The sequence below is a fragment of the Bos grunniens genome, chromosome 23, assembly GCF_055505025.1.
Source record: "Bos grunniens cultivar Pamir isolate PY7600 chromosome 23, Bosgru_T2T1.0, whole genome shotgun sequence".
Lineage (NCBI taxonomy): Eukaryota > Metazoa > Chordata > Mammalia > Artiodactyla > Bovidae > Bos > Bos grunniens.
Genome location: NC_141187.1, coordinates 43,217,037 through 43,241,297, shown reverse-complemented (window position 1 = coordinate 43,241,297; position 24,261 = coordinate 43,217,037). Strand labels below are relative to the sequence as shown.

General features: G+C 46.4%; 1 protein-coding gene across 12 annotated transcripts in view; it reads left to right on the top strand.

The window, feature by feature from the left end:
* JARID2 (jumonji and AT-rich interaction domain containing 2) overlaps window positions 1–24,261 on the top strand; it is a 230,442-nt gene that overhangs the window by 90,377 nt on the left and 115,804 nt on the right. For 11 of the 12 annotated variants that reach the window (XM_086370206.1, XM_086370213.1, XM_086370205.1 and 8 more), the window contains one exon: window positions 16,141–16,276. In XM_086370206.1, coding sequence (XP_086226332.1) covers window positions 16,141–16,276 — 136 coding nt within the window. Of the gene's footprint in view, window positions 1–12,782; window positions 13,651–16,140; window positions 16,277–24,261 lie in introns of those variants that run through there. The other variant, XM_086370211.1, reaches the window with a different exon arrangement.

The window sequence follows — 24,261 nt, the reverse complement described above, 5'->3', positions numbered from 1 at the left end:
GTTGTTGCGGTGAAATTCACATATTACAAAACTCATCATTTAAATTATTTTAAAATGATGGTTCCAGAGATTCAGAGATTTCTTTGAACAGGTGAAGATGAGAGGGGAGGCGCCAGACTGCTGACTGCTTGGTGTCCAGAGACAGTGGTGCTGGAGCCACTGACAGGCCCTCCCTCTTGCTGTCTGTGTGAGGCAAGCCACCTGCTTCCGCATCAGTCCGTTATTCACCAGCGTCTCTTAGAAGGTTGCCTAGAATATGGTCAAGCTCACAGAGTGCGACCCTAAGTGTAGATCACGTGGGTTGCTCTTTGGTCACTGAGTCCTGTCCAACTCTTCGCTACCCTGTGGGCTGTAGCCTGCCAGTCTCCTCTGTCCATGGGATTTTCCAGGCAAGAATACTGGGGTGGGTTGCCATTCCCTTCTCCCAAGGAGATAACTTGTGATTTTGCAGTAATGAACGTACCATTTTTTCTAGCAGAACATTTCTAGATTGGACTCGTACAGTTTACAGACTGGAGAGGGTTATAAGGCAGGCGCATGTGCTTATTTTTATTCTCTTCCTTCATTATTAGTGTTTTCTGTACTGCCTATCATTGTGGATATGATTTAAACAGTGAACTCAAATTATCATTGCAAACTAATCACATCTTATCACAGTGGGAGCTGTGGTTAGACTGATGGACAAATGCCTTCTAGTTTGTTTGAGAGGCTCTCGGGCTCTTTTTTTTTCCCTCGGGCTGCGCTGGGTCTTCGTTGCTGCTCATGGGCTTTCTCTAGTTGCTGCGAGTGAGGGCTACGCTCTAGTGGTGGCACATGGGCTTCTCTTACTGTGAGGGCTTCTCATGTTGCGGAGCATGGCCTCAGCTGTCCTGTGACATGTGGGATCTTGCCAGACCAGTGATCTAACCCCTGCATCGCCAGGTGGACTCTCAACTACTAGACCACCAGGGAAGTCCTCTCAGGCTGTTTTTAAGGGAGAATCTCTCAAAGCAACTTTATTTCCTGATTCTTAAAATTGTCTAAAACCTTGGAGTTGATTGGGAAATTTTATGCCAAATGTATGGGAAAGAATAAGTGAGAGTGATGAGAAATAAATCCATTCTCAAGTATTTTCATTAATAATATTTTGTGGGATTTTCCAGAAACTTTAGTTTGTTCTACAGAAAATGAATTGTCACCAGGTTCTCTTTGTATTTAAGGGCTACACCCTCTTTGTCTCTTGTTTGAGCATCTCACAGATGTGTTTCTTTGCATCTCATTGAGAAGCAATTCCACTTTCCTCCCAGTTTATTGTTGACTGTGTAATTTTGTTTATGATGTTTTTGTTGCAGGTGGTTTTTCTCATCCTCTGTACTCTGACTCAGGAAGCCCATCTCTTTCTCTATTTATGGTAATTACTAGAGAGCATTTTATTTTGGCCGGTGAGGAGTGCCTGCTGTGTTTCTTTGTGTGGGTATGTATGTTAAAATTGGAAAGTGTTTTCTATGAGGTCAGGGCTTTTGTAAAATGGTCTGAAAAGTTTGTCAAACCCTAACTGGCCCTGAAAAAGGAGAATTGTTTTGTATAGGATAACCTTTCCTCCCCTGCTCCTTCTTTTTTCCTGTCTTCTGCTTTTCCTTTTAAGTGTTTCATCATCAACTCTTAGGCTAAAAGCAGTCCCTTGTTATCATGTTGGAAGCTGTGGGATGGACAGATCTTTCTGAACTGCTGCATAATGGAGAATGTTTGGAGCAAGAAGGCAGCAGGCCTTCTAGAGACCTCGTACCTGGAAGGAGAAATTGGATGATGTGTGAACATGAACAGGAGACCTGACACAGTAGAGCTTGTTCTGATAGCACAAGGAGAAGAATAAAAGCTTCATTTGTCTCCTACAGGTGATTTAGGGGCTGGAATCATTCTGCAGCAGTTTGAGTTTGGGGTCAAGGAGAAATAGAACATACAAAGGCTTTTCCCTTCTCAGTTTTTAGGCCTCCCTGGCAGCTCAGCTGGTAAAGAATCTACCTGCAATGCAGGAGAACCTGGGCTCAATCCTTGTGTTGGGAAGATCCCCTGGAGAAGCGAACAGCTACCCACTCCAGTATTCTGGCCTGGAGGATACCATATAGTCCATGGTATCGCAAAGAGCTGGACACATCCTCCCGATGATGGGGTTTTGGGTTAAAGATGATCTGCTTCTTCAGACTCTCCCTCCTGATGTGGTTAAATCAGTGAGCAGCCATAACCTAGTTTCCTGATACTTTTACTGAGATAATATTTTGAGTGTTTTATTGGCAAATCAGAACTTGGCTCTGACTCATAGACATGCAGGGTTGGTTTTCCTCTTCAGTTGGAGGCAGGGAAACTCTGAATGGTTTATTCAGTGATTCAGTTCCTTGCAGGTAGTATGGGTTCAGTTTGTGTTTACGAGAAAAGAAAGCTTTAGTTTCAGCTAAAACTTTTTCTCGATTTTAGAGAATACCGAATCCTCAATTTTAGAGGGTTAATGTCAAGAAAATAAGTGTATTTGAACATACTGTGTGTTCTATTTAAATAGTTAACCTGGTTTCCTTAGTTACATGGTTTTTTCCTTTTTTAAGCTTCATTTCCTCAACAGTTGCTTAGTAAGCTCCTAATGTGCCAGGCTTGCTGTTAGGAAGTTGTTAGGAAATGGGTGATTTTAATGCAGTGAGACCAAGTCCATCAAAGATGGGAGGGTCGATGGATGGGTGGTGCCCACGCTGAGTTCACCAAAATCGCTGACCCCCAGCCCTACCCTGGCATTGACTCAGAGCTTGGTGCTGAGGTCTGTCCTCGATAAAGCTTCCTAGGGATTTCCAGGGTGGCTGAGCTCCTGTGCTGCCCAGAGCTGGAACGGCAGTCCACCAGCAGTAGCGGTGGAGCGCTGGTTAGGAGGGTGGAAATGTAGGTTTCCAGGAACCCCCGTTCAGAGTGCTTTTCAGGAGAGAAACTAAGAATTTGAAGAGGAAAAGCACAGTGTAGGTCTGGCAGTGGGCTGTGACTCACAGGTGGTGGATCTGATAGAAAATAGAGTTGACCACGTAGAAGGAATTATTTTCTGTGTTTTTCCTCCGAGTCTTTGGGGCATTTCAAAGAAGCTTCTCTGGATCCTTGCATGATTTCACCTGAGAGCTCACCCGTGTGCAACCCTCTCTGACTCATCACCGCTTGAACACTTACCTGGGAGAGCGGGCCTCAGCCTGCTTAGGGCTGGGTGTCATCACTTCCTCATTTGCATGTGAAGCTAAATATAAGAAGGGGCGTCTGCACATGTGTGTGAGTGAGTTACGACTTCGTGTGGCTACATACATAGAACTTTCTCACCAGCAGCAGCCCTGGGCCTGCAGTGTGGCCCATGCTGAGCAGTGGGTTTCTGAGTCTCCGCTGCTAGATTATTGAAGTTAACACAGGGCATCATCCAGTGCAGATGTTTCTAGAAAGCCTCTGGAGTACGCGAAACATCCCTTTTCTTCCTCCCATGTTCCGTTCTCTGCCTTCATTCACTGTTTATTTGGAAGCATCATTTTTCCTAAGTCTCTGAAAACCCTACTGGCCATAAAATGACTTGTCCAGGTCAGGCAGCCTTTACCTGACTTCACCCCTTACTTTCAGCCAAGATGTGAACTGTGTTTTTCTGCCCTTTTGATAAGACTGGAGTCTAGGTTTGATGTTTAACTACAAGCTGTATTCAGATCTCTGGCTTTGACACGCAGCCTGAACTTGGACCTCTCGCCCAGGGTCTGTGTGGACACCTCTAGCTGAGTGTAAGAATGAAGCTCTTGGTTCCTTCCTCCCTACTTTCTGCTCCAAAACACTGTTCTCAGAAGTGCCTCCTTTTTTCCTCCAGAAAGGAAAGGAAATGCCCTGAGATGAAAACTTGGGGTCACCTTTTGTTTATTCCTGGTTTCTCACGTTGTACTCGGTTCTCGGTTGGTTTAGTCCTCACTGCCTCTTGCTGCCGCCTCCGTCCTCACTTCTTGTGGGCAGTCGTCCCACCTTCCTTTATCTCCGCACCCATCCTCCCACCCCCAGTCTCCTGTTTTAATCTCAACCCAGCAACCTGTGTGAGCTTTTAAAAATAGAAATCAAATTCTGTTACTTCTTTCTTCAAAACTTTTCTGTGTTTTCCCATTTGGAGTAAAATTGTCATCTTCCCTCTTCTGCTTTATTCTTTCACACACATCATATGAAGTGTAAATGGTAAACTTTTACTTCACATCCACTGCGCTCACAACATGGGTTTTCTCTGATCACTGTGACATGCCAACATAGGAAGGACTGTGATGTTACTTCTAGAAGGCCATATTTGCTATTCCTAACAGCTGTGCTTGAAAATGAAACTGCTTATATCGCCTTTTAGGGGGTCAGCCCTCATAACTTTGGAGGAGCTCTGTCGGTCTGTAGGTAAGCATGAATCTTTTCATTGAATCATTCACTCATCTATCAGGCTATTTTTATGGAGCTAAAAAAAACTGCAGGAAATCTCATTTTGCATGAAAGAAATGAGGGAGCCAGTGAAGGTTTCTGGTTTTGTTTAGGTGGCAGAAATAGTTGTGATCTTCAGAAATCATTGTGAAATAGTGATATGGTTAAATCTTGTCATTGGACTAGGAACTGAGTTCACTGGTAGTAAATATCTCAGTTTGAATGAAACTGACATCTTGTACTAAGGGTCCTGGACACATAGATCATGCATTCTTTGCATTATAAAGACCAAGAGCTGGGGTGGTGGATACTAAGACAGAGTTGATAAATTGAGCCTAATTGTTTATGTATTTCTTGGTATTAGAGGTTTGAGGTTGTACTTTTATTTGTATGTATTCAGTCTGTTCTTTATTTACTGGTGAGTTATTGTTGAAGTCATGATTAATATTCAGTTAATAAACACCAGTACTTCTGTTTGCTGGTGTCTGTTTTGAGATGGGGCTGCAAAATGAGAGCTGTTGCCTCTGTGTGAGATGCTTATCGCTGGTCAGTTCCGGGGGCAGGGGTTGGGAGCACTAGCGGGACAAGGACTTAACAACTCTATGCTAAGTTGGGTTGATGATCATTTTGTAGGTCATGCTAGGAAATTTGGAAATGCCCTCTGTAGTAGCCACTGGGAGCCTCAGAGGCTTTTGAACTTTGAAAGGAGCCCCAAGGATTGATGGTTTTAGAATGTAAGTTGATGCAGTTTTTATTTCCATCATAATCAGAGATTGGGAAGGGCAGAGGAATCAGAGTTGAAAGTTTTCAGTTCAGTTGCTCAGTCATGTTTGACTCTTGGACTGCAGCACACCAGGCTTCCCTGTCCATCACCAACTCCCAGAGCTTGCTCAAACTCATGTCCATCGAATCAGTGATGCCATTCAACTGTCTCATCCTCTGTCATCCCCTTCTCCTCCCACCTTCAATCTTTCCCAGCATCAAGGTCTTTTCCAGTGAGTCAGTTCTTCACATCAGGTGGCCAAAGTACTGGAGTTTCGGCCTCAGCATCAGTCCTTTCAATGAATACTCAGGACTGATTTCCTTTAGGATTGAGTGGTTGGATCTCCTTGCAGTCCAAGGGACTCCTAAGAATTTTCTCCAACACCACGGTTCAAAAGCATTAATTCTTTGACTCAGCTTTCTTTATATTTACAGTCCAGCTCTCACATCCATACATGCCTACTGGAAAAACCATAGCTTTGACTAGGCAGACCTTTGTTGGCTGAGTAATGTCTCTGCTTTATAATATGCTGTCTAGGTTGGTCATAGCTTTTCTTCCAAGGAGCAAGCATCTTTTAATTTCATGTCTGCAGTCACCAGCTGCAGTTGAAGCCCCCCAAAATAAAGTCTCTCACTGTTTCCATTGTTTCCCCATCTATTTGCCACGAAGTGAAGGTTTTGGGGGAGAGGAAACAGAAAAACCAGCCAGGAGTCAGGTTTCTAATGATTTGCCTTAGGTTTGGCAGTTATAATGTATTTTCTGGCAGTGAGAACAGTCTTCATGCAGGCAAGGTGGGAGTCAGGTCCCTTGCAGGCTGTATACCTGTGGTTCTCAGTCTGTTCTCTGACCAGCAGCATCACCTGGGAGAAACTTTGTGGGTGGAACCCACATGTGTGGTTTGTTAAGCTCCAGTGTTTTTTCTCATAGATTTCTCAGGTTGGTGGCAACTCTGTGTTCATCTGTTTGTACACAGGGAAACAGAATTCCATAACCAAAATCCAGGCCTCTTACCTCCTGACTGCTGTTAACGTGTTCACTCCATTGAAGAAGTATTTTTGAATATTGCTGTTGTGTACTAGACTCAGCCCTAAAGGCTGGAAACACGAAGATGAAACAGACCTGGCAAAGCCTCTGGAGTCACACAGACAAGTCTGTCTGAACGTCCTGTGCATCATTTGGAAATGGTTGAAACGTGGAGTTATCAAATGTGGAGGACAGAGGCGCGAGAAACAGTAGTGTGTGACCTGCCACACGCTGGTCTGCATTTTCCATTAGTGGGAAGCGCTGTTTGGAGGGGTGACAGGCATTAAAATTATTTCTGGAGGTCCGTTCCTGTAATGACAAGGTACAAACTGATGGTCCTTAACTCAGGGGACCGCTGGAGGATATGAGGAAAGGAGGGAAAGAACAAACGTGATTGGGTGTTCATTGATATTAAATCCAAAGACAAAGTTTATTTGTGTACTTTACTGTAACTTGAAAATTTTCATAAAATGGCCCCCCACACCCACCCCTTAACAGGTTTTACAGTGTAGCGTGACCAGACAGCCAGTCCCCTGGGAAAGTGTGGACGCTCATGCTTATTTCCTGGGTGGAGGTTCTTTCTGAGCCAGAAAAAGCCAGCAAGTCAGTCAGTCAGGTATTGACAGAGCTCATCACGTCACCCAGCAGTGTCCCAGGGCCTGGGGGGAGAAACAGAAGTATAAAAGTCATCCTAGCCCTTGGCCTGGCTCAGAGGCCCGTAACCTTGACTGGTCCTGGCAGGAGGCGGGGCAGTGGTCATTCTCAGAAGTTTGGGCCACCCGTTGGTATTGGGAGACTAGCTGGTGGGGTGCTGGTTTTTGTCTGCTCTTAAACCCAGAGGAGTTATTTTGCAGGGAAATAATTTAGAACATGATTCGAAGGCATATTAAAGCAGTGCGTGTCTTTAGGGCTTCCTCGTAGACTGAAGAATCTTGTATTTCATCCTCTGAATTTCATGTACATTCCCTGCAAATTTGAAAGGTAAGATGTGGCAGAACAAGTTGGAACCACTTCCTGAGAGTTATATGGGTAAATGTCAGTTCTTACCTACTTTAGACTCTGATTTTCTTGTGCAGGGTATTCTCATGTTCCAGAATTTTCTTGTACCTGTTTTGAAGAGTCTTAGGGCCATAATGAAATGAGTTAGCAAGGAACACAGCCAATTGAAAAACTCCGTCCAATTCATTATCAGTGCCGATCTAGAACAGGAGGGATGAAAACATTCTTTAGCCGGGGTGTCCATTTTGAGAAGCACATGGCTGATGAGTTCTTGAAATGTGTCCAGTACAACTTAAGGAACTTAATTTTTAATTTTAATTAAGTCAGTCGTAAATACCCACATGTGGCTGGTGACTACGCTGTCGGATAGTGCAGCTTAGAATATGCCATTTGGGGGGTTTGGGGATATTCTTATTAACATAAAAAGGCTGTAAGGATGAAAAGATCCCAATCAGTCAGAATGCCCTTGGGAACCTAGTTGTTAATGATTTATTCCCAGATGAGGCTGTTGGGAGTTGCTCGTTGGCATTGCTGACACAGAATCGTCCCTCATTCTGGTTTCTCTTTCCAAGACCCATGTCAAGTATTTATTTGTAATTTGACTTAATTTCTCCCCTATTTCCTCCACCGAAGGGAGATCGCCAGTCCTATTTCTGCCAGTTTCTTGGAGATAGCGCCCTTGGGACCGCGAGTCCTTTTTGATTATGTTGGGACAGCAGACTGTCAGACCAGGAGTTGAAGGGGTGGACGCTGAGTGGCGTGGCCCTCACTGCTGGCCCCTGCCTGCACCGCTTAACCGTGAACGTGGGCTGCCGCTGCCTTGGCAACGGCGGGGTCTGACATGCTCAGATGCAAAAAAGCTGACTTGGCAGCTGCCCAGCAGATTTTTATAAAGGCTCAGTTGGTGGCCGGAGATTCAGGCTGTCAGAGTTGTGTTATGCAATAAATCGTTTTCAGCAGAAGTTCTTAATCCAATTTCGGCTGTAGCTTTTTATTTTATTTTTTTTAAATAGGCGGTAATCAAAGATAAGTACACATTATTTAATGGGAGTTTGGAAGAAGTAAAACTCTCCTTGCATAAGCATTTTCAGTCCGTTTACTTTATCCCTGGAAGCTTGTCTTTCGGAGGAAAATTGCTGCTTGAAGTGCTTTTAATTTAAAACCAAAGGAGCGTCATTCTCCAGTTCAGTAAGTCAGTGGCTTCAGATTTCCAGGTGTGAATGTTCCCCCATTTCTCTTTGAGATTGACAGATGAACCATTTTATGAAATTAAAAATGAAGATTGAGTTGATTTGAGACATTGAGTTGATTTCCAGTGGAGAAAATATTTTGTTAAAAGCAGAAGAAACAGTTTTAACCTCTTTCTCTTTTAATATTTTCTCTCTCTCTGGCTCTTTAAATCCTTGTTTGTGTGGAATCAGTGCCAAGAATCAACATCCCTAACAAATTATTACTGTTATTATTTTGGATGCTTTCATTGTTCTCTCAAACTGTTGATGGAAGAGGCTGATATTTCAGACAGCAACAAATTGCATTAAGTAGGGTGATTTAACAGCAGGTATATGCAAAACCTGGGCTCTTGAAAATAAAAGGCATTTATGTAGAGGTTTCCAGACATTCTTCCCTGGAAGGAGGAAAGGGCTGTGAATTTTCTTTCCACCTCCCTCCTGGAGCCAGTCTTCCACAGCTTTGTTATTGGTAATATCTTTTCAGTCATCAGTCCCCTGTCCCCCACCCCCCATGTGACATTTCCGGTTACTCCAACGCAGCGTGGAACTGAGCACTGAAGCTGGGCATCACTTTTCTTTCTTTCTTTCTTTCTTTTTTAAAGGAGGTGGAAAGTCACGAATTGCTCCTCGCTCAGACCCTTTGCAAAATGAATGGAGATGGAATATATGCACGTGGTGGTGTTGGTAACTCATCCGGTGGCTGCTGTAATCCACTTAATTGTCTTAACTCCTGTGTCAGTTTTAATGAAGGGATGTCATGCCAGGAGTAGGGCTTTCTGCCTGTGAACATGCATGCATCCTGCATGCCCCTATCTGCTTGGTTTACTTGCCAGAAGCTCTGACGGGAGCATTTGACTGGCTGCTCTCTCGCCATGGAAGCAGAAGTGTTTCCTGTGGAACATGGTAGTGTGTGCACATGTCTCAGCCCTCCAATCCCCCCAAGCCAATTGACATTTGAAATGTTGGTGGGAGGTCCTGGACTTAAACGTAAAACTTATGTGTCTTGGATACTGGTTTTATTTTCTGTGGTGGTGATGTTAAAAATAATCTGCAGGGTAGTGAAGACCTTTGCTGGAAGGAACCTAGTCCCTGGTTGACCTTTGCCCCAGTTTCTACCAGTTATTCCGTCAACCGTATTAACAGTGCCCTTGGCTGCGATGATGAATTACTTGGTCACTCATAATGGATGAGGCTCTTAATTCAGTTTGCCCACAAGTAGTGGGAAGTTAACTCTCTTCCATGGGGACTGGTTTCATTTTTATATAGTTGTAATTGTTAGAAAATGTGTGTGTGTGTCTGTGTTTAAATTGATCAGAAATGGGCTTCCATAGAACCTGGCACCGGAAACCGACCAGGACTGACTGACTTGGAAACCCCTATTGCTTGCACTCCAGTGTTTGAGTGCTTGGAAGAGGGTTGGAAGACTCTGCCCCGGCCTGTGGCTGAGTGGACGACATGGCTTTTCTGTATCAACAACTTGATCAGTTTTGAGACAGTCAATTAGAAGAACTATTGGTGCAGTTAGAACATGTTAATTCAGTAGTCCAGGGTTTTGAAGCGAGGGCCGTGGAGAGAAGAAAATTTGAATTGTTAGCAAATTCATTTTATATTAAGGCCCTTTGGGGGCTTTATTGAAACTGACATTGATAAGAATTTACATCATCAGTGGAAGTTGGGGTAGGCACTCTAGTACATTTAAAATAGTCATGCATGCCCGTGTCCGCAGCCCCAGCCCTTCTCCATGAGGCTGAGTTTGTAGGAGACGTGGCAGTCTGCAACCCAACAGATCATGTATCTTCTTCATAAACCTGGCTAAGGAAGAAAGCATCTCATGTTCTTATATGTCTCCCTGTGTTGGTTTTGGTTTTTGACCTTAGAGGTTGGGAGAAAAATCGTAGAAAAATAATTCGCAACTGGGAGCCGTGAGTTTTGTCGGTTTGGGGCCTTCCTTTGGGTTTTGTGGCCCTGGGTGTTCTTTGGAAGGAATGATGCTGAAGCTGAAACTCCAGTATGTTGGCCACCTCATGTGAAGAGTTGACTCATTGGAAAAGACTCTGATGCTGGGAGGGATTGGGGGCAGGAGGAGAAGGGGACGACAGAGGATGAGATGGCTGGATGGCATCACCAACTCGATGGACTTAAGTCTGAGTGAACTCCAGGAGTTGGTGATGGACAGGGAGGCCTGGCGTGCTGCGATTCGTGGGGTTGCAAAGAGTCAGACACGACTGAGCGACTGAACTGAACTGAATGGGGGGGGGGTACACCCGTTCACCCAACAAATAGTCCTTGGGAGGATATGGTTAACTGCAAGCTTAATGAGATCCTACTGGGTGATGTGGCTGCTGAAATGTATGCCAACTTTCAGATGATGCAGAGAAATAGAAATGATCTTATTGCATATGCTGGTCCTCTTCTGGGATATTATTCACATTTGTGTTTAATTCTGTGTCACCTTTAAAGGGAAGTCGTCCCAACTTGCGTAATCAGGGAATGAGAGCTTGAGAGATCATGTCACACTGATTCAAGGAACTAACCACTTCTCAGTGTCTTAACTTTTTTGTTGATTTCATTCTTGCTATTTGGTCACTTGTTTTTCGTTCAGTTAAAAGAAGTCAAAGGAAAGATTTTTCAGAGTATATTAATATAGACTTCTTATTTCTGACAGTAGAAATGGCAACAGTTAGATGGTTGTTAGAAGCATTCATCTAGGGTTTCACCTCATCTTCATCTTTGCTTGTTTTCCGACGGAAGGTAGAAAGTGACGTGAAATGGGCAGCGTGGGGCTCGTCTGTACAGCAGGGCTTCTGAAACTTTCACATGCACGGTCATCACCAGGGAGTCTTAAAATGAGCCACGTTTCTGCAGGCTGCCGAGTGGTTGAGGCACTGGCGGTGGTCGGAGCACTGCTGGGTCTCCAGGCTGGGCTGTGGGCTTTGCAGAGCCTTCGGCGGTGCCGTCTGCCGCCCGGTGTGTGGTGTCTTCACGCGCTTACTTTCTGTGCCCCCTTTTCTTACATGTCTGTTACAAAGCTTGGAGCAGCTAGAGGTTATGCTGTCATTTTTCCTTTCATTGAAAAGATTATGACGAGATACATTCAACTTTAATGCCTGAGCCCTTGCCGTTTTAAAACTTTTTTCAAAGAATGGTAGATGTTTTGCAAATGAAAACAAAGCCCTGTCACTTGTACTTTCAAAGATCTTATTACTTAGTCTTCCATTTGCCAAAGAAAGTGATTTTTTGAAGTCAGTATCAAAGCAGATCTATGTGATGACTGCCCCCCTCCTCCATCTGCCAGCAGATCTAGTTTTTTTTTTTTTTTAATTTCAGTGTTTGCAGAGCATTTTGGGGGGGCTTGGAAGAAATCAGTAAGAGATCATGGGGTAGGAATGAGGACGGGTGGTGTGTCATCTGGGAGTTGATTCTTAAGATTTAGATGGTCTGTTAACCTAGAGGTTTTACCATGGAAACCCCAAATGACAGGAGCTGTTTTTAAATCATTAATGCTGCTCACCAGAACTGGCCACACACTCTGGGCAGCTGAATTTGCATCCGAGTGAGACTGCTGGACGCTGGATCAGTGGTGTGACTCCTCCTGTATCTGCCTTTATTAAGCTGACCAGTAAAGCAAACGGACCGGGGCTGGGCGTGGTGGAGGAAGCTTGCTTTCGTGGAGAAGGGCTTGCTCTCTGCTCTCAGCGCTGCAGTGCAGATCCCGGGCGATTCCCTCTGAGAAGCGGGAGAGCCTCTAGGCCCACGAAGGTCAACAGGGGATCGTGAGTATTTTGAACACTGAGGCACCATTGGCTTTTCAGTTGATTTGATGATAGTCATTTGGGTCTGAATAAGTGAATAGAGAGGTGGAAGGAGATAGAATGAGGGGCTCCTGGGAGACACAGAGGAGAAGGAGCCCACAGAGATGGGTGGCAGGGAGAGGAACAAAGAACTCAGAGGGCTGTTCTGTGAAGGAATCTGTGTAGCATTTAACTGAGGTGAAGGGACTGTGGGGCAGCGGATTTGGGCTCTGTAAGGCCACGTGGACTTGGAGATGGGCGCTGTCTTCACAGGGAGCTCGCTGGTGGCAGAGGGGTGGTGTGCGGGTGTTAGGTCGATGACAAGCTTACCACTGAGAATGCGAGGTGTTGCCCGGCCCTGTTGGAGTCGTCACTGTGGGGCCGTTTTTACAGGGATAGTGTGTTTTCAGTCAAGGAAACTGGAGTGATTTCAGGCCCTTCACTTAACCCATCCTGGAAATTCGGCACCGACAGGCTGGGTGTGTGTGGGTAAGTTGGGAGGCAGGATGCTGAGGCGGTCCAGTTGTCAGCGTCCTGAGCTCGCCCAGTCACAGGTGCTGGGATAACACTGTGAGGAGCAGGAGAAATGACTCTATGGCTGGTTAAATAAGACAGCTACTGAAAAGGGGAAAAGAAAACGGAAGGGCTGGACTTAAAAGGTCCTGGAAGCTCTTGGGGCGGGGGTGGGATTTGCCTTTGGAGTTCTTGACTTCTAATGAGAGAGTTAGGCCTAGGCTATGTTCTAGAGCACTCAGTAGAACTTGGATTGGTCAGAACTATGAGAAGACAAGTGTTAGGCCCCTGAAGTACCTTCTTCTTCCCAGCTTCCCACGACACCCAGCTTGCAGGGCCCTATGTGCCTTGTGGCTGGCTGCTGGCCCACCTTGCCAGCCTCCCACTAGAGAGGGGTGTGCACTGAATGTGGGGGTTCATCTCGACTCTGCAGCTATGAACGGCAGTTTGATTTCTAATTTCTAAATCATTACTTAACCTGCTGAGCTTTTGGAAACAGAGCAGAGTCGACTTCTTACCTCTTAGGTTTGTGTCTTGCATCAACATTGAGGGAGGTGGCAAGTCTTGACCAGCACTCTAGATTATAAAAGAACTCGTGTGTGTGTGTGTCTTTTTTATTTTTAATGTCTAGAACTTGAAACCCTGTATTCTGAGTTGTAGGTTTCTTTCTCCTTTATTTATAAGTATCTTACTGGGCTTCCCTGGTGGCTCAGAAAGTAAAGAATCTGCCTGCAGTGCAGGAGACCCAGGTTTGATCCCTGGGTTGGGAAGATCCCTTGGAGAAGGGAATGGCACCCAAACTCCAGTATTCTTGCCTGGAGAATCCCATGGACAAAGGAGCCTGGCAGGCTTACAAGTCCATGGGGCTGTAGAAAGTTGGACACGACTGAACAACTAACACACTATCCAGGTAGGTGTCACAGAGCTGCTGCTGTTAATAAGTGAACGTTAAATGTGTCTTCCTTTGCAGAAGTTTTCCTCTCGAAAGGTCTGTCTGTTTTAATTAGACATCAGTCTTCAGGGTGTTTAATTCTCTTTTTGGAAGGCCTGAAGTCAGAATGAAGACTGTAGTCTGAAGAGGAAGCAGTAAATCGTCATAGGAATTTTACATTGAAAGCTATTTTTGGGGCTTTACAGTTCATAAACTGTGTGTATGTAGGACATAATCGTTTGTAATCATGGCCTGGTTTGTGGTGGAGACCTAATTGCTGAGGCTAGGAACCTGGGGTGGTGAAGACCATTCTGTCTGGCAGCCTTCACTGTGTCCTAGAAGGTGGACTTCAGCCCATGAGCAGGGACTCTTCCCAAGGCTGAGACTGTCACTCAGTTGAAACCAGTATGCTAGAGGCACGTTCACGCACACTCAGGGGACTTGTTTGCTGCCAAGAGTGAATTCATTGTGCTTTTCACCTCTTGTGTAGCTGAATCATTGGCCTTTTTGGCAGGTTGGTTCCTTGGGCTCTTCAAGTGGGGTCTGGTCGGAGCACTTGGTTTTCCTGGTTTTCAGCCATGTAGTTGGCCAGCCTCTGGTGACTTGCAGAGTGGTGGTTGAGAAGCTGCGTGCGCTCCTCCTGTCGTGTGGAGGCAGCGTCTGCTGGCCACTTGCAGTCTTCATGTGTGAACTTGAGCACCACCCTGGTCTGTAGATACCTTGGTGCTTTCAGGAGAGTCACTGGGGGGAGAGGGTGTGTCTTCTTTTCCTGGAGGTAATGGAAGTCTCAGCAGGTGTGAGGCACAAAGGGCACCCCAGGAAAGGTGGAAATCCTGGCTCTTTGCTCCCAGGCCTTCTCTTCCCCTTCTTAAAGAAGATGGAGAATCACTGTCATTCTAGGAAATCCTGGAAGATTAACAGGAGCACAGCTTCCGTTATGTGGGGCTTAGAGACTGTGCGGTTGGATTTCTAAGATGCAGTGTGTGTTTATGCAGAGTTTAGGAATTTACGAGCTGGAGAATATCTTGGATAATCTACCTCCCTTATCTCCGCGGGAGGAGGCTTTAGTGACCAGCAGTGGCAGGGAGTGAAAACCAGCTCTGTAGGGTGTGGCGTGCGGCAGCGCCAGCCCGACCCTGACATATTTGCCTCCTGTTTGAACAAAAGGAACCTGAAGAACCAGAACCCCGCGTTGCTGTTGTTCGGTTGCTCCGTCGTTTCTGACGCTTTGCAGCCCCACGGACTGCAGCATGCCAGGCTTCCCTGTCCGTCCCCATCTCCTGAAGTCACTGGGGTGTTAAGGTTTTACTTACTTGCTTAAGGCCCCAAGTACCCAGAAGCCCATAATCCTTCTATCTCTAAACTGAACTCTTAGAAAAATGAAGTCTTGAAGTAGGTGTGTGACTATAAGGACTACTCAAATTAGCAGATGTCCACAGGAGATCAGATGTCCACTGTAGGCAGATGTCCACAGGAGAGAACCTGTGAGGGTCTCAGGCTGTGGGAAGCAGCTCTTTAAACCTTGAGAGTCTTCTTGCTAGTTCCCTAAAAGAGTTAACTCAGTTGGCGCACCGTATCAGCCATCTCCAGCCACTCCGTCTTGACTGGGCCCCGGTCCTGCCCTCTCCCGCTAGTCTGCACTCTATCTTTGCTCTTGGAATTGCTGGAATGGTCCCTGGGTGGGCTGCTGGTTCTTGGTTCCCCCGTCCTCCCAGCCCGCCCCCCGTCTTGGTCACTGCTCTCAAGCGCTTACACTGGATCTGATAAAACAGACTGGGGCAGCACTCTTAAATGAGACCTTCAAGACCTGTTACTGTCTGTATTCTTCTTTGAAAAACCACCCCCTGCCACCCCATTTGCTATTCCACCAAGATCCATTGCCCTTTTTCTGCAGTGGTCTCTTTCCCTCTCACTTTTGTGTGTGTGTGTGTGTGTGTGTGTGTGTGTGTGTGTGTGTGTTTTATTCCCTTAAAAGGCCAGTGCAGATCCAGTTTCATTTCTTCTGACTGAATGGTAAATTCCCTGAAAGCAGCACCCACTCCCAACAGCAGCATTTCCCAAAGAGTGTGGCGCGTGTTTGTGAGGTGCCTGCGCTCTGGAATTGCTCACTTTAAAGAGCTCCAGTACAGTGATGCGTTACCCTTCCTGTTGTGGCTGCTGTAACGCTCTTTTCTAAACTTTGCCAAGATTATAAAACTTCAGTATTACCAGTTAATGACAGGGTTTGGGCACGGGGCGTGTGAAGGGAGATGCTCCTCCAGTCCCATTACAGCCTGAGGGGTGGCCCTCCAGGATGGACCAGCGCCCTCTCTCTACTGGATGTAGTTCTCACCTCCGGAACCGGGTCTCAGTCACGTAATACTTGCTTGGGATTTTTTTTTTTTTTTTTTAAGTTTATTCTGAGTCTTGAACATTTGCTTGCTTTCTTTGAAGTAATGCTCCTCTCCCCGTTCTTCCTTCTTTCCCCAGGATGACAGTGATGGGATTCCGTGGTCAGAAGAAAGGGTGGTACGTAAAGTCCTTTATTTGTCTCTGAAGGAGTTCAAGAACGCCCAGAAGAGACAGCACGGGGAAGGCATTCCTGGGAGCCTGAAGGCCGTGAACGGTGAGTTGCCGGTTCTGCTGGGTTGGATGCCGTTCTGGGCCCGGCCTTGTTTCTGAAATGGATGTGCTTGCTCGCGGCGGCTTGTGCTTCTCAGGCTGGGCCCCTAACGGCAGTTACCCTGGTTGGGTTTATGGATTCATTTTTCTGCTCCTTTATATGCTGCATAACATAATTGGCAAGGTGCCTTCGTTAGTCTGTGCCCTGTAGACAAGACCAGGGCTGCGATCTGGTTTCTGCTGTTTGCTGGGCTGTGTGTAGAGCTGGATATACAGGTTTTTCTGGGAGCATCTGTCTTTCTATCCAAGCAGGAGAGCAGAAGCAGGCTTGGATGATCTTGCTGAAATGTGGCTGCTGTTTACAGAGGAAGCAGCGTGAATCTGTGTGCTTGCTGCCCGTCGCGCTGTTTCTCTGGCTCGGAGCCTCCCAAGGCCCGGGCCGGTGGCCTGCGTCGCGGCAGGCAGACAACACAGGCAGAGTTGCCGTGCATCCGGTGTTCCTCCTCCTGGGTGGTTATCAAGTGGATCCCTGAAGCCTGGAGGGAAACTTGCCCCTGTCTGAGTCTGATGTCTCTTTTTGACAGGGTTAGTGTGACTCAGATGGCATCAGCCAGTGAAGACCATTTCGGAACAAGCATTTGGTTACTGTTTATATTTTATCTCAAGGGTTGTGGCTGTGGTAGCAGCATTCCACAGCCTCTCTTGTTAATTTCTTAAACATGAGTGAATTGACCATGTTCTGCTTGTATTTGTTTGAAGTAAGGAGATGAGGAAGAGGAGAACCTATTATTCTTTTTGCGTCTTCGCTGTAATGGTGGAGTAGTAAAATCATGGCACATGGAACCTGGCAGCTTGCTAGGCTGCTGAGTGACAGGTTGACTTTAGGCCGTGGAGTTTTTTCCATCCTGCTTAGCTGTGAGGTGAGTTGTCTGGGAGCGTCTCGTTGGAACCAGTGCTTCCCAGACAAGACCTGTTGGCACTCTCTTTCCGTAAGGCGATGGCAGGGTTTCCTGAGGTGGCCTTCCTGAATGCCACCCACTTGTATTCTGTCACCGCTCCTGGTATTGTGTGACTGAAGGCCAAGCCAGGGTGATGGGAAAGGCCCTTTTTGAATCCTGCGTGTGTCGTAATCAAAACAATGTGAGCGCTCTGTTGCCACAGTGTACTGCTCAGACCCCTGTTTTCTCCTGGGTCTCCTCCAGTGGAGGAAGCCCACTCATTGCTTGACTTCTGGAATAGAGTAAATCCCCACATCATTTTAAAGAGCGCTTGTGGTCAGTCTTGCTGTCATTGTTTGACACTGAACACATACTGTTCTGTTCTAAGTTTTGAGGAGAGGGAGATTGGGGTAGCATTTTATTGGATCTGGGATCGTGGTAGAGCAATGGCTACTGCGGTGTTGGATTTCACTGCTGGGACAAGGCGTGCCTCTCACCCTGCTATTCAGGAGTGGTGATGCTTTGGTGCTTTTGGAATTTTTTAATAAATAAAAATCAAACTAACTGGGAAAAAATCAGCTTTTAGTACAGAAAGGTAGCCAGGTGTCTGGGATGGACTAGTGGTGAAATTAGGGTAAAAGAACAAAAACTGCAATAAGGCATTCAGGAAGAGACTAGCCCTGCCAGCTAGTTGGCCAGTCGTAGCTCTTGTTTTCATCGGCGTAGTCAGGGCTTGACGACAGTGAGGAAGGAATTTTAAGAAAAGCTGGCCTATGCGTCTCTATTGGGAACATTGAAAATACTTTAATTCTGTTGCCTTTCACTCTGATAAAGACTGACTTATCTGTTTTCTTTCTTTTTCTTTTAAACGCTCAGACACCGAGGCTTCTGTCTCTCTGCTGTGAAGTTGCTGTGAGCGGCCCTTTTCTGGTTCGTGTTGCTGTGTGTGCAGGCCGTGTTCCAGGGCCACCTTTTTGCTGTTCCTCTTACTCTGTTTCGATAGCAGTTCTAAGTAAACACATTGTCCTGTTTTAGAACCTGTGTATGTTTCAAGAAGCCTTTTCTTTAAAGGCAGTTAGCATGTTAAACAAATGTGCTTTCTTATTTAGGGGCTGTTGGAAAGCATCAGCATCCCAGGTGGCGCTAGTTGTAAAGAACCTGCCTGCCAACGCAGGGGATATAAAAGACGCCGGTTCGATCCCTGGGTCGGGAAGATAACCTGGAGAAGGACACAGCAACCCACTCCACTATTCTTGCCTGGGAAATCCCATGGACAGAGGAGCCATAGGGTTGCAAAGAGTTGGACAGGACTGAAGTGACTTTGCATGCATGTGTGTACATAACAGAAAGCATGGAAACTAGACTTGTTACCATGGGAATCAGTCCTTCTGTGTAGGTCCCAGAGTCTCAGGGTGCTCTTCCTAAGGGGTGTGATTCAGAGAAAGCCGAAGTAGCAGGCAGCCTCCAAGACTCTCCGGGAGTAATAAGGATTGTAAGCAGTGTTATCTCTGAACGTGTGTACACGTGTGCTTCTGTGTCGCTCAGTAGTGTCCGAGTCTTTGCGACCCAAGGACTGTTACCTGTACCTGCCAGGCTCCTCTGTCCATGGGTCTCCAGGCAGGAGCACTGGGGTGGGCTGCCATGCCCTTGAGTGGGTGCTGTGTAATCAGCATTCGTGTGCAGTGCAGTGACCTTGTCTGGAGCTGGGCCTCACTGCGCCTCGCAGCAAGCGCTCTCTGGGATTCCTCATTGTGGGCGGGTGAAGTTGGGGGTCATGGTTGGGGGGAAGAGTGGTCTCAGTAGTCATGCTTTTTCATTTTTCTTTTAACTACTTTTTATTGTCTCCCATCTTCTCAAGATTCCCTTTCAAAAGCTGAAATAACTGCATTAGTTTAGTGTTAGCTGTGACAGAAGGTTATCTGGTGGTAGAGTTTGAAGCAATCTAGTCCGGAGCCCTCGCTGGGAAGTGTGATGGGAAACAGGATGGGACAGAGGGGACGGCAGGTACCTGCACCCCGTTTCGGGGGGATAGTGGGGGGAGCTTCTGGTCCCCTGTGCTCCCTTTCTCGTGCTTCATGGCATGGGGGTCATGGGTAGTGGGGTCCACTTCTGAGACCCGTGGCATTTGTAAGGGCAAGAAGACATTCTTGTTGGGGCTGTTTGAGAATTTTCTGTGGTCATGACTCACTGATGGCGCACGGTTCCTTATAATGCAGTAGCAGAATTGCAATTACAGCTCAAGCCACGTAACTTTGAACCCAGTACTGATTTTTGAACCCAGAATGGAAGAAAATGACACCTTATCCTTGCAACAGTGGTATGAGAAAGATGGTGTTTTGTTTTACCCCTGTATTTAAACAAAGATGTTTCAGAATTACTGGTCTTGCCAGAGTTTCCTGGGAAAATACAATTTTAAAACGATTAGAGTTCACAGAATGGGCTTGACATAATTTTTATCTAATTGGGAAACGAATTGACATCACTTCCGTGAAATCATGGGCATGCTAGGATGATAAACAAGCAGCCCCCTGCCTGGCCTCTCGTGTGAGGAACGTGGGGGCACTGTTGTCTGCTTAGAGGGTACACACGGCGGCTTGTCTGGGTGACTGAGCTCAGCTGTCCCACTTCGGCAGGTTTAGTAGAACAGTAACCTGAGCAGACGTAAGACAGTAGTTCAGTTCAGTCGCTCAGTTGTGTCTGACTGTCTGCAACCCCATGGACTGCAGCACACCAGGCTTCTCTGTTCATCACCAACTCCCGAAGTTTACTCAAACTCATGTCCATCGAGTCAATGAATGATGCCATCCAACCATCTCATCCTCTGTCATCCCCTTCTCCTCTCACCCTCAGTCTTTCCCAGCATCAGGGTCTTTTCCAATGAGTCAGTTCTTCGCATCAGGTGGCCAAATTATTGGAGCTTTAGCATCAATCCTTCCAATGAATATTCAGGGCTGATTTCCTTTAGGATTGACTGGTTTGATCTCCTTGCCATCCAGGGGATTCTCAAGAGTCTTCTCCGACACCACAGTTCAGAAGCATCACTTCTATCTAAGATTTTATGTCATAAAATCTGTGTTTGCCATCAGTTTTGCTTTTGTAGTCTATAAAGTGACAAGGGATGAATTTTTTTTTTGGTCTTCCTGGAGGTGGTGCATGTGAGTCTGGGACAGCCCGGTGGGTTGTCTGTGTAGGAATTGCACCCGAGGTGACAGCTTGTTGGCTGTAGCCAGGCTGCTGGGGAGGCAGCACTCAGATTTCTGCTGGATGCGAGCCCTCTGTGTCCTCTGTGCTGGAGATGGTGCCACTTTTCCCGGCAGTCATAAATTGACAAAAGCTTCAGAGAGCCTGGCAGAGGCCTCGGCCTCGGCCTCGGCCACTCTTTGAGGGCCCTTGGCCCTCTGGGGCTGAAATTAGGGACATTTAAATAATAACATGCTACACACGTAATGAGTACACATAATTTACACAATCAGGGAGGGGAGCTATTACTTGTCTTTGAATTTCATGTACTTTCTATAAATTTCATCTGAAATCCAGCAAACCCTCTGGCCAGCTAAAGCATCTTGATTAGATTTAAGGGAAACTGGGTCTTTTTTCTTAGAAGCCGACAGTAGTTGTGATAGCCGGAACTTGTATTGCATTATTGCTCTTTGCCAGTTGTTTATTGTTTTAGCACTTTACCTGTATTTTGCTCATTTAATCTTCAGAACTCACCATTTTATAGAAGTAGAGGGAACTACGTTAGGGTGATCAGCAATTTGCTTCCCCGACTAGTTTGAGACAGAGCCAGGATTTAAACCCTGGCTTTCTGCATTGAGCTCCCCTGCTTATAATCACCACTGAAATAAATAGAAGTCATTTTGAGACCTCCTGTAAAGATAGGATTCCAAAAATATGAAATCGTAGGAGTACTTTTTTTCAAATAGCAGTTTCTTTCAAAGGAGATACTGTGAAGTCTTTCATGAGCAAGGCGAAGTCAGAAGAGGGGGCAGTTCAAGTATTTATTCACATGAGGGTGGTTCTGGGCTTTATTAGCACTCGTTATTGAATTGATAGTCAGTGGAAATTAAATAAAAAAACTGCATTCCTCCTGACTAGTCACCCTCCTACACGCAGATACATTCATTATTACTTTGTGTAATAATCTTCACCTAGGGATACAGATTTGTAACATTAATATTGTTGTTGAACCAGCCAACTGGCAGAGGGCTGCCAGGCATGTCGAGGATGTGGGGAGACAGGGGCGTTGGCCTTGCTCCCGACAGCCGCCCATTTGTAGCCGAGGACCAAAGGTAGAGGGGCGGATAGGGACCCGTCTATAGCCGCACCGCCCTTACGTCTTTTTTAAAAGAGTAGAGTTTTCATTAGACTCTCTTAAAAATCTGAGTTTACTGATGTCCATGGAATGAAACATGGGCACAGCTCCTGCAAATTCAGTTTACAGGATGAGATGAGAAAATGAGTTGAGTTAAAATCAAAGCCAGGGCACCTTGTCCGATGAATGAAAGTTTCTTGTTGGGCACATTTGAAATAAATGCCGTGGTTGCACGTCTACCTTCCCCTGTCCTGAAGCTCTCCTATCTTGCACTTCTCAAGATAGTCCCTGTTTCAACAGGAAAAACAATTTTTCCCTCCCTGGTGGTGGTGGTTTTTGTTGTTCAGTCACTAAATCATGTCTGGCTCTTGGTGACCCCACGGACTGCATCACGCTGGGCTTCCCTGTCCTTCACTGTCTCCTGGAGTTTGCCCATTCATGTTCAGGTTGATGTCCATCGAGTTGATGATTCCATCCATCTCATCCTCAGTCTTCCCCCTTCTCCTCCTGCCCTCAGTATTTGCCAGCACCAGGGTCTTTTCAAATGAGTCATTTCTTCGCATCAGGTGACCAAAGGGTTGGAGCCTTAGCTTCAGCATCAGTGCTTCCAATGAATATTCAGGGTTGATTTCCTTTATGATTGACTGGTTTGATCTCCTTTTTGTCAAGGGATTCTCAAGAGTCTTCTCCAGCACCACAGTTTGAAAGCATCAATTCTTCAGCACTCAGCTTTCTTTATGGTCCAACTCACATCCGTACATGACTACTGGAAAAACCACAGTTGGACTACACAGATCCTTCTGCTTTTCCAGATGAACTTCTGTGGGCAGCAGTGCTCTTGGGAAGTGAGTTAAACTTTCTCTTAACAGTCCAGTGTCTGAGACTTTTCTCACCTGGGTCCCCTGACGGCCCTCCTTGGAAACGAGAGCTGCTTGCGGTGAGGGCAGATAAACGTCTTGAAAACAGCCTACATTTATTCTTTGTTTAAAAACAAAGCTGCATCTGTCTTGGAAAATGGGACAGTTGAGAAGGCGTGATTTCTTTCTCGTAGGTGTTCTGTCGTCAGTTTGTTCGTGACCCTGAGTAATGCAGATGGGATATTTCTGGATAGCGCTCCCATCTGATCAACACTTGATAGGGTTCTTAGTATGTAGGAGGTATTGTAAGTAATAAAGTGGAACTGAAGTTGCTTATTTTGGAGGAGTCAGAATAGCTTATTTTATCTCATCTAAGATGTCATTGAGTGATGCATAATTATTTTATGAAAGGAAAAAATGCTTCTAGTTATAAGTGTAAGCCATCATAATTGTGAGGTGCTTTCTAACAGAAAAATGTCTGAGACTTGGTATCAGTGAAGCACAGCAAAATACAACAAAATGCTTTAAAAAATCAGAGGTGCATGTGACCAATTTGGTGTCAGGCTAGCAGGGAGGCAGGTGATGTAAAAGACCCAGTGTTGAGCTTCCGGGAAAAGCTTCCGTAAAGAAGTTGCATTCTGACAAACCTTGAAACCGAGGGCTGCAAGGGCTGCGGGGCGGGACAGGGTGGAGAGGACCGGCCAGGAAGAGTGATGTCAGTTCAGCAGGGCACGTGGCAGGTTGTAGTGGCTGGCCTGCTTGCCCTGCTCTGGCCCCAAGGCAGTGGCGAGCCTGCCTGGCTGCAGTTAGGGATGGTGAGAGCTGGAAGGGACTTCTGGAGGTATAGAGGTCAGCCGCCTCATTTTACAGAGGAGGAATTTTGAACCTTGCTGATGAGCTTAACTGGAAGGAATGAATGATGCCGAAGACTGATCGGAACCAGAAATCCATTTTAAATGATGGCGAGACACCAGGCTTCCCAGTCGGCAGGGCCGTGTGCGAGGATTTCACGGAGAGGGAAGGAGGGCAGTGCCTGTGGAGGCCGCTGCGTCCGCTCCTGTTTCCCGGCACTAGTGCATGAGGTCTGCCGCCTCTGTCAGTTCTGCAAGCTCCGTGCTCGCTCCCATTACCTCCCAGGCCTCTTGGCTTGGACCCGCTGGTAGGAGGAGGAGCACAGCTCACAGGTGTCACCTCAGGGGGGCACAAGCATGTGATGTCTGAGTTTGAGAGAGTCCTGCCGTGCTTTCCTGCCTGTCCCTGTCCTTAGAGCAGACACCTCTGAGATGTGTTGAAGGCCAGAGGATGGGAACCTGCTGTTCCCATCTGGGATGTTCTTTAAGGCTCTTCCTCCCACTAAGAATCTGTCTGGTCAGCGCCTCCATCTGCGCACCAGAGTCCCCTTTTCTCATCGCCCCAAGGACAGCACTCTGGACAGTATTCCTCATTTCTTTGTCCTTTATTTACTTCTTTACTAGATCATTCCCATCCATAGACAGAGCATGTTGCATTAATAGTGTCTCCCATTAAAAATAAGCCCTCAGATAATCTTATCTCCTTCGTTCTGTTCATTTGTGTTCTTTCATTACTTTATAGAATTCCTCCAAAGAAAGTGTTCCAAGTCTCTTTCCCTCTGTTACTTATATTCACGTTAATATTCTCTCCCTGCCCGTTCTCTTTTGAACCCTTAGAGTCGGGTCACTTACCAAGGCTGATGCCCAAATCCAGTTACCAGTCAGTGTGACGTAGCCGCCCACTTGGCCGTGTTTGACATGACGCGTCTCGCCTGAACCCTAGTTGCCTGTTCACCTCCCAGACTTTGTTTCGTGGGTGGGTCTCGTGCGCTTGGGGTGCACCAAGCCAGCTCTGTATCCATTCACTC